We start from the raw sequence: 13296 nt of genomic DNA, 5'->3' as shown, positions 1-13296 counted from the left end.
CTCGCTCTCAGTGCCAGCAAAACCAAGGAACTCATTATTGACTTTTGGCGGGATGTTACTCATGCCCCCCTACACATTAACACCACAGAGGTGGAACGAGTGGAGAGTGTCAAGCTCCTGGGAGTGGTTATCCACAACAAGCTTTCTTGGACTCTTCATGTGGATGGACTGATTACAAAGGCCCAGCAACATCTCTTCTTCCTCAAGCAGCTGAGGAAATTTGGCATGATGACGAATACCCTTGCCAACGTTTATAGGCGTGCCATCAAGAGCATTCTGCCTGGATGTATCACTACCTGGTATGGTAACTGTACCATTCATGATTGGAGACATTTACAGAGAGTGGTGAACTCGGCCCAGACAATCACAAAGGCCAATCTCCCATCTATAGAATCCATCTGTCAAGGAAAGGCCGCCAGCATTCGCAAAGATCCATCCTACCCTGGCAATGTTTTTCTACAATCTCTACCATCGGGGAGAAGGTACAGAAGCCTGAACACACGCACCAGTCAGTTTTGTAACAGTTTCTACCCTAGAGTTGTTGAATAATGAATGGACTCTCAAACGCTTTACATGCGCACGTACCTGTGTTTTTTGTTTTTGCCACTGTTAACTATTATTTACTTATCGGTGCTACTTAACTCTGTGATCTGCCTGTATTGCTCTCAAGACAAAGCTTTTCACTGTGCCTCAGTACAGGTGACAATAAATTCAATTCAATTCAATTAATTTAGAACTAGCATTACCCTGTGAATAACTTCATTACTCTGTGAATCCCTTCATTAAGTCACTCTATATTTACTTGTGTACAATACACTGGCTGTGACCAGCCAGCTTGGAGTCAGTCCCTGAAGTGAGAAAACTGTCTGAATTCCCTGTTTATATCTGTCAGCCAGAGCTCCCTCATTGACTCAAGTTAACAACCCCAATCAAGGATCTCATAGTCAATGAGATCTACTTGTCCCTCATTCCAATCACTACTCTCTGAAATAAATCAAATAAGTAAGATATACAGTAACCCAATTCAAACATGACGTTAGACAACAAGGATATTGGACAACAGTTTACTTTATTCACTGGAAGGCCCTCTCAAGTCCTAGGTGTGATGGACTTAGATCTACTTGCTTTCTATGGGGATGGACAGTTAGAATGTAGCAGTAGTCCTTAACAAATTGATACTTGTAGATTGGATTGAAGTGGAAGGCTAAGGAGTATTCAAGCTCATGGAATAGACATCAACATTTCAGATGTAGTAATTGATCTTAGAAAACATTCCAGTGCAAAAAAAGATATGATAATTGAAGAGCTACCACTGAAATTGTGAGTCCATTCACAATACCAAAGCATTTCGCTTCTACATGTAAATATAACACAGTAACCAATTAAATGATTGATGTTCAATTACAGTTGGTTCTGCTATAATACGGTAGCTCCATTCTTGTGCAATCCCATGTTATAATAAAATTGTGTAATAGCAGCAATGTTTAAACTAATGGGGATGAAATCATGTTAAAACCAATACATGAGTTAAAAGTTTGCGCTTGAGAAAAAGTGTCTCCAATTTGTCAATTGTGTTACAGCAAATGCGCATTAACGAAACATGCGTTATAGTAGAATGGCCTGTAATTGAAAACACTTCCATCTCATGAATTGATGAATATCTCTTTATGAAGCATAATGATTTAACCTTTAGAAAAAGCCACAGTATTGGCAGCTCAGGTTAAATTTGGCATGCTAGATTCCAAGAGGTCAGGAAAGAACGGACCATACAGTCGCCCACCAACTTAACAGCAAGAGTTATGGACTGGGAGATCTCTGCAATCCCCCCAATGCATGATCCATTGTATTCAGCAACACTCAAAACACTGCCTAAGCTGTAGAAATGTTCACGAAATCCCAACAAAAGTGCAACTCATGCTCCAAGTAGAATCATTTTATGAAGGTCGAAGTAGACTTAATTGCTTTGACAAATGTAAAAGATCATTTCCTGACAACTAGGAATCCTACAATGTCCCGACAGTGACAAAACTTTCAGCAGGAATGGCAGATTAAACATGTATGTTAGGATGGGGCAGTGTGGGTGCAGTGGCAATAGTTCCAGGAATCAATGGTTCAAATCTCATTGGGTGAAATTTGTATTTAAAAATTTGGAATTAAATCTAGCCTAATAGTGACAGTGTAGTGATGTAGAGACAACCACATTTCAAGAACAACCCAATTTTCAATGAAAAAAAATCAGAATGTAATAAGCTTTAGTCAGAAGAGAGTCTTGATGAAAATTTGAAGACAAAGGTTATTTGGCATGCATATCTTCATTGCTCAGACCATGAATAAAGGAGTTGAGATATCATTTTGCAGTTTGCACAGGATGTTGGTGAGGCCATTTTGGACTACCATGTACAGTTCTTGTCACCTGCTATAGGAAGGATATTATTCAATTAGAGAGGGTGCAGAAAAGATTTACAATAATGTTAACAGGACTGGAGGATTTGAATTATAAGGAGAGGGATTATAAGGAATGTTGAGGGGTGATCTTGGGGAGTTCAAAACTAGAGGACTTAATTTTAAGGTGAAAGGAGAAAGATTTAAAACATACCTCATAGAATCCCTACAGTGTGGAAGCAGGCCATTTGGTCAATCAAGTCCACACCGCCCCTCATAACAGCATCCTACACATAGCATTTAGACTTGAATATGAAAGGTTTAGAGGGATCTGGGCGAAATGCAGACAAATGGAACTAGTTTAGTTTGGGAAACTTAATCAGCATGGATGAGTTAGACCAAAGGGTCTGTTTCCATGCTGTATAACTCTATCGCTCTAAATGGTCAAATTGTACCTCCAAGCTTGTACCATTGCTGAAGCAGATCAAGAAGTTGCAGAAACCCAAAATTTCTCTATTAGACTCCACAGAGTCATGGAGATGTACAGCACGGAAATAAACCCTTCCATCCAACTCATCCATGCTGACCAGCTATCCTAACCTAATCTAGTCCCATTTGCCAGCACTTGGCCCATATTCTTTTAAACCCTTCCTATTTATTTACCTATCTAGATGTTTTTTAAATGTTGCAATTGTACCAGTCTCCACCACTTCCTCTGTCAGCTCATTCCATACACACAACACCCTCTAATGAAAAAGTTGCCCATTAGTTCCCTTTTAAATCTTTCCCCACTTACCTTAAACTTAGGTCCTCTAGTTCTCCCATCCCAGGGAAAAGACCTTGTCTATTTACCCTATCCACGTCTCTCAAGATTTTATAAATCTCTATAAGGTCACTCCTCAGCTTCTAATACTCCAGCCTATTCAACCTCTCCCTATAGCTCAAACCTCCAAACCTGGTAACATCCTTGAAAGTCTTTTCTGAACCTAACACCAAATGAAATACAATCTACTTGACAGCAAATGAATGGAGATATTCTGAGGACAGTGATCATAAGGTTACGTTTTCCTTTAATTTCTGTGATATTGATCATCCACCTCATCAAGCTGATCACAGAGAATCACAACATATTTGTAACAGTAAACATCAGAAACTCACATCTGTCAAATTAATTTCGTACATCAAGGAATCAGACAAGAATATTAAAAAATGACATGATGTATTTCTGCTTGATTTTTTAATTATTTAATTGGCAATTTACAACCTCTTTAAAAAGTACTTAGATGAGCCTTGACATATCATAGCATTGAAGGCTATGGACCCAGTGCTGGAAAGTGAGACTAATGTAGATTTTCTATATTTTTGGTGGTATGGACTCAATGGGCTGAAAGGTCTCTCCCATACTGTACAACATTCAATTATTCTAATCGGATCACTACTTAAAAGAAAAAAATGTTTGTGTCTGCCCGGCTGACTGTGCTTGATTGTTTTACGCTGTGGGTGGAGCTAGTGAGTACAGTGACTGACTTCTGAATCTCAGAGAAACCTGAGAGAAATGTTGCTTCTTACTATGACTGCATGTGTATTGAAATTTCTGTAAAGTTCTGAGATGTTTTAAATCATTTAGACAAACTGTTTGGATTTTGAGAACTAGAATAATCTTTGCCTTGCTTTGAAACAAATCAGAAAAGACAGACATACAGTAATTCAGTCCAAAGATAACACAACCACATCCTAAAGACCATGTGAAGATTTAGTCTCCTTATTTAAGCAAATGAAATGAAGGCAGTTCAGAGGAAGATTGATGAGTGATTGGCGAATACAGATAGGGTGAACAGGCTGGGTTTGTTTTCACTGGTGTTTAGAAGAGTGAAGAGTAACTTGTTTGAAGGTCTTTAATAGTCTTGAAGTGCATAAGGTCTTTAATAGTCTTGACAACATGGATGTGGAAGGGATGTTTCCTCTTGTGGATCAGTTCAGAACTAGGGTTATTGTTTTAAAGTTGGGTGCTGTTCTTTTATGGCAGATATGGGGAGGATTTTTACTCTCATATAATTATGTAAATTTGGAACTCTGCCTCATAAAGCAGAGGCAATGCAGTGATTCATTATTTTCAAGACAGAGTTAAATAGATTGTTGTTAAGAAAGGGAATCTAAGGTTTTCAAACGCAAATGTGAATATGGAATTCAACATACAAACAGGTCAACTACCATATTATTGAATGGTAGAGCAGGCTTGAGGGGCTGAATAGCCTACTTTGGCTCCTACTTCATATGTTTGAATATATGTCCTCCTTATTTCAATCGCACCATTATTGAGAATGGCCAAATGGAGACCAAGAAACACTTATCACAGGTTCAAATGGGAAGCTATTTTAAAATGGCTGAAACAACTAGTATCTGTCACCAAGTCACCCTTTACTTACATAGAGAGTCCTGCTCTCAGAGTGAACAGGATATCTGACACACCTGTTCTTATCTATCAGCCAGGGCTCCCTGTTTGGACCAGATTAACAACTCCAATCAGAAACTCATATTCTATGAGGTTCACCCAGTTGACCTTGTTACAATCACTACAATGATCTTTTTTCATTTATATTACATAAGCCTTGATCTGTCTTCCTCATTTCCCTTGTCTTTTGCTTCATAGTAAGAAAAAGGTGAACGTGCTCAAGCGAATCTTAACCTTTACATGGAAATAAACTTTCAAATGCACTGAGAGCTTTGGGTGAGGGACAGCGAGACTACAAACAACCCACTGGTTTAGAAAGTAATGAGCTCATGAGTTTGAAAAGAAACATTAACCACTGTAAGGACTGATGTCAATTAGGGAAAAGAAGCATGGATATCAGATAAAAGAAAACTTTCAACAAAATGTTGTAGTTGACAGATTATCACAGTAATGACAGAACTTCAAGTGTATATTTCTGATTGTGATGAGAGCTTCCATCTCAGTCATCCTTTCAGTCAGTAGGATTCAGACTCCCACCACCATCTGGGTGAACAAAACATATTCCTCATCTCCTATCACCGTTTATCATGAATCTGTTAGTTATTGACATACTACTGAGGAAATTCAGTCCTTTCAACCAATTCAATGTAGCCTTTTCATAATTTTATTCAGCTCAAATAAATCTACCTTGGCCACCACTATTCTCAGGAAACTAACCTCATTCTATCCATTCTTTTCTCATGGCTAAAATTCTGAATATCTTGCAATAGTTCTCTAAAACTTCTCTGTATCTTTTCTACTGGAAATCTTCTGTATTTCTGTAGTGCAGTTATGATAACTGGATGCAGTACTCTACCTGTGGTCTAACTCGTGTTTATGTCCTCGTTGTGGCATAATCCTACCTCTCTTACCCCTATGTTTTGGCTGATAAAGCAAATGATCAGATTCACCTTATCATCGTCAAGGATCACTGTGCAAATACTGTAAATTCCGAATGTATCATAATACTTCTCAGTATCCAATGATTTTATGTATTATTTTATCTTGTGTGTCCTTCCAAATACATAATCTCACACTTCTTTGATTCAAATTTGATTTACAATATTACTGCCTCACTTATATCTTTTTGCAGTCTACAGCTTTCCCCCTTACTATCCACCCATACAACCAATTTTTGTACAATCCACAAACTTCTTAATCATGACCATTACATTGAAATCTAAATTATTTACATAGATCAAAAAAGGATCTGAGTACTCAGCTCATCCAATCGAACTTACATCTGACGCTACTGTACTAATCAATGAGAGTTGAGTTTCATCCATATTTGTCTTGAATGCAGACAAAGTGCTGTGGTTATTTCTTTCTGTTGTCAGCATCAATTATTCTGAGATCATCTAAAATTTCATAGACTCAGAGTAAATCTCAGAGAAAATCTCAGAGATCTTTCCAATGTCAGCCAAGGATATTTCTACTTCTAAGTGTAAATTCGTTCATAGATTCTCTAAGTGAGTGTTCCAATTAAGAGTTGATGGTTTTAATCAATTTAAATTGAGTTGACAATAACACAATTTCACTTTGCAAGCCTATATCTAACACAGCGATAGACAGAGAAAAAGAGAGAGAGAAAAATAATTTCTTTCCATCAATCTCAGGCTCAGACTAAAATTACATCCTGGTAGTAGAGCCGAATACAGTTCATTTCATTATATGCTCCTGTCCTGCAGAACACCTCACATTACTCGAGACTCCACTCTTCCCAGGCTTAACCAATACTGAATAGGTGAAATAATGAAATGGTCAATCATTATCTGGTTTCCAAAGTTGCTGATCCCTACTGATTGAATAAACCTGACAGATTTGCACTTTCCAGCTGTCAGATTAGCACCAAACTGTGAGGATTTCATTCCACAACACCATAAATTTTGCAAGATTACAAAAAAGGAAATAACCATGTTGTTTCTATTATTAACTAACTGAAGATGTTTTCTAAACATGCTAACTAAGGGAAGTTACAGATACGATAGGGGGAATTTCTCACTCTCTTTTCAGCATACTTGTAATTGCACAGTTAGGTTTTGCTTTGGGAAAAACAGGCAAAGCCATAATTTGTGCAGTTCAGAATCATTCCCTTTATTCCCTGCCATGATCTGGCCATTCCTGGGATCGATCTATTGAATCACAACTGTCCTCGTTTATATTGTTTTTCATTCTTTCATTTGATGTGGGTGGCAGCAGCTAAACCTGATTGCCCATCCTTAATTGCCCATCAGAAGGTAGTGGTGATCCACACTCTGGAACTATTGCTGGTGTAGGTACATACGCAATGACATTAGGATGATTTTGACTCAGTATACTGATGGGTGATTTAGTTGTAAATCAGAATGGTTTCTGGCTTGGAGGGGACCTTGGAAGTTGTCTTGTTCCTATGTGTTTACTGCCCTTGTCCTTCCAGGTGTGGTCCTCAAGGGTTTGGAAGAAAGGAGACATGATGAGTTGCTGCATTTTGTATGTGGCTACCACTGTGATGGACTGGACACCAATCAAATAGGCTGCTTTATCCTGGATGGCGTCAAGCTATTTGAGAACCTGGATCCATCCAGACAGGTGGGGTTTATTCCATCACACTCATGAATTGTCTCTTATAGATGGTGGATTGATTTTGGGGAGTCAGGAAGTGAGTTACTTGTTGTAGAATTCCTAGTCGCTGTTTTGTTCTTATATAATATTTAGTGACTTGTTCAGTTTGGATTCTGGTCAATTATAACCCCCACAAATTACAGGAGTAATGCAATTGAAGGTCAAAGAGGACAGTTCAATTCTCTCTTAGTGATGGCCACTGCCTATCACTTGTGCAGTGCAAACATTGCTTGCTAATAATCAGCCCAAGCCTGAATTCTTGCTGCTCCTGGACATGGACTGAATGCAAAATTTGATTCCTGCTATCTAGGGGTGCCTACACCTGTAGTCACTAACTCAACCTGTCACATTACACAATAACAAGTCAACTTTTATTCAGGATGTGGCCATCACTGGCCAGGCCAGCACTTATTGCACATACAAAGTTGCCCACAGGGTAGTTAAGAATCAACCACATTTCTGTGGGCCTGGAGTTACATATAGACCAGACCAGGTAGGGACAATAGCTTCCATCCCTACATTAGTGAATCAGATGAGGTTTTCCTGACAAAGAACGGCAGTTTCATGGTCATCATTAATTTTAACTCCAGATTTTTTTTTGTTAAAGTCAAATTTCACCAACTGCTGTGGCAGGATTTGAACCTGGGTCACCAGAACAATATCTGGGTCTGTGGATCGATAGTCTAGAGATAGTACCACAAGGCCATCAGCTTGTCTAGGTCCAAATTTCTGATTGATTCCAAAACTTGCTTCTCTAAGAAACTGTCTTGAAAACATTCTAGGAATTCTTCATCCAGGCTAATCCAGCCAGTCTGATTTTACGAGCTTATACATAAGATTGAAGTCATGTATGATTACTGTCCCTTTACCACACGCCCCTGCTATTTCCTCTTGTAAACTTTGTCCTGCATTGTGGTTATTAGTATGGAGTCCATAGACCAACATCCCAGTCCAGACTTCTTTCCTCACTATTCCTCATCGCCAGCCAAACTGATTCTAAATCCTGAAAACCATAGCGTGGGTTTCCTCTAGGTGCTCCGATTTCCTCCCACAGTCCAAAGATGTGCAAGTCAGGAGAACTGGCCATGCTAAATTGCCCATGGTGTAGGTGCATTAGTCAGAGGGAAATGTGTCGGGCTGGGTTACTCTTCAGAGGGTTGGTGTGGACTTGTTGGGCCAAAAGGCGTTTCCACACTGGAGGGGAATCTAATCTAATCTAATCTCCTGACTCTAACTAGTCAGGTTATCTCTAACTAGTGGATAAATGCCATCCTTGATTAACATAATACCCCTTCACCTAATGAACATATAAGTTAGGAGCAGGTGGAGGCCATTCAGCCCCTTGAGCCTGTTCCACCATTCAATAGGATCATGGCTGATCTGATTGAGGCCTCAACCTGCATGCTAACCTTCAGAGAATCCAAACTAGTCCCTTTGTGCTTCAGATTTCTGAAATTTTTCCCTATTTAGAAATCTACATCTCTATTCTTCCGGCCATTGCGCACTCTGTATTCCATCTACCACTTCTTTGCCCACTCCTCTTGCCTGTCCAAGTCCTTCTATAGCCTCCCCACATCCTCAACACTATTAGGCTCTTCACCTATCTTTGTGTCATCTGCAAATCTAGTACAACACCCTCAGTTTATTTGTCCCAATTGTTCATGTATAATGTGAATAGTTGTGATTCCAGCGCTGACTCCTGCTGAATTCCACCATGCCATCCTAGCATAAGCACTGGTGAGATAGTTTGGAGGATCATGTGAGAGGGACAATGAAGACTTTCATAACATTAGGAGCACAAAGCCCCATTTTCCAACCATAATGAGGTGAAATTCTTGCAATCAAGCACTGAGAGGACTACTTACATCCATCAACTTCCTTATTATTACATCATCTTACCTCGTTGATATGCAGTTTCCCATTCTTGCAGCCACTGGTTAGAAACTAGACAGCGACAATTCACAATATGGAAGGATGAGCAGTCTCTTGCAACTCTATGATGCTGTGTGTTCCTCTAGACCTCCATCAATCCCAGAGTCTCAGAGCACACTCCATGGGCAGTCACCATACAGACCCACCCATTCAGCAGGGTTCTCAGTTCCCATCAGCAAAGTGGAGTGCCAATTATCTATTGACTGATATATCTGGGACAAATGTTTTAAAAGTTCAGTGTAAATGTGGGCACACAGCACTGGACTTGGTGAATGGCTGGGCTTTAAAAATAACACCAGTGCCAGGAACCGGCTGTGGCCAACACGTCCACATGTGGCAAGAGAGAGAATAAAATGAGCAGGGTGCCATAGTGCACAAGTAATGATACAAGTTTGGGAAGTGGAAATTTTTTTGTGCCAGTGTTCCTTTGCAGATCTGAACTCAATTCTTATTGCTTCTGACAAGGTTATACCACCATCATCTCCCACATTGCTCATGTTTGTGCACTGTGATTGGAGCTGGAGGAGTAGTGCATGGAAGAGTCAGGGAATACTTAAGAAATACGCAGAGTACTAAATATTATCATATCACGCCTACCTCTTCAGAACATATAAGGAGCACAGGTCACAGGAAGACTCATTAACACATTGTTTCCTCTCATTCTGGCTTTTTTCTTTTATCTATCAAGGGATATGGGCATTGCTGGGAAGACCAGCATTTGTTGCTCATATCTAATTGTCCTTGAACTGACTGGCTTACTAGGCCATTTTGGAGGGTTGTTGAGGGTCAACCGCATTGCTGTGAGTCTGGTGTTATACGTCAGGTGCCATACTTTCTTTCCTTGGATGGACATTAGTAATCAATGGTAGTTTCATGGTATTATTACTGCTGGCAATTTCATATCATAATTACAGAGACTAGCTTTGTATTTCAAATTTATTAACTGAATTGAAATTGCATCAGTTGCTGTGGTGGGTTTGAATCCATGACCTCACGGAATCAGCCTGACCTTCTGGAGTACTAGTCCCATAACATCATCATTACGCTGTACCACCTCTAAACTTAGACGATACCTACCAGAAAGACAGAGTGTAATCACCCACAAAGGTTTCACTTTCCCGCACGAGGAAAGTGCCATCCTTTCCGCCAGTCTCTGTGCAGTACTCATGGAGAAGCTTCTCGGCTATCTGACGACCATCTCGCCCTCCACCGAGTTTCCCGTGGAACCACTTCTCGCTGAAGTGCAGATCATTGTTGTTGAACTCCTGCTGATAGCCACAAATTGCAGCAAAGTGTCACCATCTAACATCAGGCCTGATAACAAGATACTTGATGCATGACGCAGAGCATTGGCACTCACCAACTATTGATAAGGGACCACAAAATCCCATTAGTTTTTGCTTTTGAGTGTAGTCTTTGGAACAGTGCCACAGTGATTGAATGCAGATAGTGCAACTGATCCCATATACAAGCAGACCGCTCCACTTCCCCATAGAAAGGAGAACAAATACTAGGACCTATAATATTTATAACTACTTATTGTTTATTAGGGCTCCTTCATAAAGTATAGAAGCTGCAATGATTCTTATGCTTCTGGAATATCACCCCATATTTACTGCTAAGAAGTACAAACAATTGTATTAGTAAGTAAGCCCAAAATGAATCAAACTATCTTGGTCATGGAGAATGGTGCTCTGGTTATATCTCATGCTATTTTAACTTTGGAAAGTAGCAGAATATACCGTCTATAAAACTGCTGCATAAGCCACCACCCAATACCCTAACCATTATACCATAGTAATGCATAATATCACATACCAATCAAAGGTTAATGCTTACGGGGAATACAGCTGTACCCAAGAATGTGTTAATACAAGGAAAAGGAAAAATAATGCTGATGTACCTCTTTTTGTTCTTCTTCCTCTTCATCATCATTGTTCTGGTACCTGGATGTTTCTTCAGAGTAATAGATCTTATTACTTGTGAGGACAAAATAATGTGGGCTCCAGTTCTGCGAAGTTTGAATGTAAGTCATTGTCAAAAAAAAATCACTTTTGTTTTCACTTTCCCTGACTATTGTACTTTGGATCTATACTGTCTTCAAGTGCCTCAATCCACATCTCATAATGGAGAACCACTGGTGTAATTCTGTTATTTTCATGAAAACATTCAAATAAAGTGCCTTAGACCTTAAAGCTTATTGAATTCCAACTGCTTAGGGGGATAAATTTCCTTTTCAGTGAATCATTGTAGGAACCTGGTGAAGGGGGGGAAATGCTCATGAGAATTTAGCATACAAGTTTCTCAAGATTTCCCATGCATTCTTTAAGTTGCTTCTGTTCATGTGATAACCTCATGCATCCAAACCCTAGTATTTGTTCAACTACACCTTGTATTAACATAGTTTTTGCATTGTCATCCTACCCTGATTACCCTGATGTCCTAAATTCTTCCTATCTCCCTGCACTGATTAACTTCTACTTCTGTGCAATTTCTGCCTTTCATCATTTCTCATCACTTTTCCACATTAAGTCTGTAGCATTTCTGTAAACTCTCCTCAAATAATAATGTACAGAAGCTCAAAGGATGTTTGTACCCAAGTGAAATTTTAAAACATTGAAACTAAAAAAAATGGCCACTTGACTTATTCTTCCACCACGTATGTATAAGCTATATCCTCCACATTAGGGTCATACACAAAAACACATGGCTTTCCTCCAGTAATTGCAAAAATAAACTCACTTGCACTCATGTTAACTATGAAATTAAGTTAGCAGAAACTCAAGAAAGGAATGCAATCATGTGATCTTGTTTGGGAATCAGAACAGATTCAGATGAAAAGTTGTGTGCCTTTCTATAGCATCTTATTTTTTGACATTAGCCCGTTTCATCTGTTTGGTCAACGTTAGTCTTTTTCTTGCTCAGCTCCAAATGAGTCATTCTTCCAATTCTCACCCCAAATTTTAAATATGCTCCTAGTCCTCACACAAACAGTTAATAAAAGATTTTCTCCTTGTCTACCTTATATAGTCCATCGTAATTTTGTATACTTCTATCAAGCCTCCCTCAATCTCTTTTGCTACAAGAACACTCTCAGACTTTCCAATTTAGCCAAAACCTTCACATTTCGATGAATCACAATTACACTACCCTGAGGACTTTCATTTCTTTTCTAAAACGTTGGGATTCGAACTGGATACAATTTTCTAATTGTGGCATCAAAGCTTTTTTAGAGTCACTATAACTTCAGCACATTTTTATTCAATGCTCCACTTGGGATTTGGAGATGCCGGTGTTGGACTGGAGTGTACAAAGTTAAAAATAACACAACACCAGGTTATAGACCAACAGGTTTATTTGGAATCACTAGCTTTCAGAGCACTGCTCCTTCATGAGAGAGAGCTGATGAAGAAGCAGTGCTCCGAAAGCTAGTGCTTCTAAATAAACCTGTTGGACTATAACCTGGTGTCACGTGATTTTTAATTTTGTCCACTTAGGATATCCAAGATCCCAGTCTGTAATATCCTCAAGGCCCTGCAATGTTTAAAGAATGAGTACACATGCACTCCAGGTTCCTCTGTTCCAACACAAGATTTAGAATTATGTCATTCAAACTAAATTGCCTCCCCCTAACATTTCTATTGAAATGCATCATCTCACATTACATTGTATTAAATTCCATCTGCTACTTGTTAACCTCTCTATATCCTGCTGCAGGCAGTTCACATCACCATCGTTGTTTGGCACTATCCAAGTTTTTATCATTAGCAAATTTTGATATTTTACTCTATTCCAAGATCCAAATCATTGTATTATACAAAAGAACTCCTAACTCTATTGCTCCTTATAACTTACAATGGTTTCAAAATTGTTCAACCTCTCATCTTCCT

At 39.2% G+C, this 13296-nt stretch overlaps 1 protein-coding gene across 2 annotated transcripts in view; it reads right to left on the bottom strand.

Annotated features, from left to right (window-relative positions):
• LOC132815071 (1-phosphatidylinositol 4,5-bisphosphate phosphodiesterase gamma-1-like) overlaps positions 1-13296 on the bottom strand; it is a 203018-nt gene that overhangs the window by 51626 nt on the left and 138096 nt on the right. The window contains exons 15-16 of one of the 2 annotated variants that reach the window (XM_060823772.1): positions 11310-11417; positions 10484-10674 (exon numbers count right to left, since the gene is read on the bottom strand). In XM_060823772.1, the coding sequence (XP_060679755.1) occupies positions 10484-10674; positions 11310-11417 (299 nt within the window). The remainder of the gene's footprint in view (positions 1-10483; positions 10675-11309; positions 11418-13296) is intronic. The other variant, XM_060823773.1, reaches the window with a different exon arrangement.

The sequence above is a fragment of the Hemiscyllium ocellatum genome, chromosome 4 (assembly GCF_020745735.1).
Source record: "Hemiscyllium ocellatum isolate sHemOce1 chromosome 4, sHemOce1.pat.X.cur, whole genome shotgun sequence".
Lineage (NCBI taxonomy): Eukaryota > Metazoa > Chordata > Chondrichthyes > Orectolobiformes > Hemiscylliidae > Hemiscyllium > Hemiscyllium ocellatum.
The sequence above is the reverse complement of the archived record's forward strand: the minus strand, read 5'-3'. Positions and strand labels throughout refer to the sequence as shown.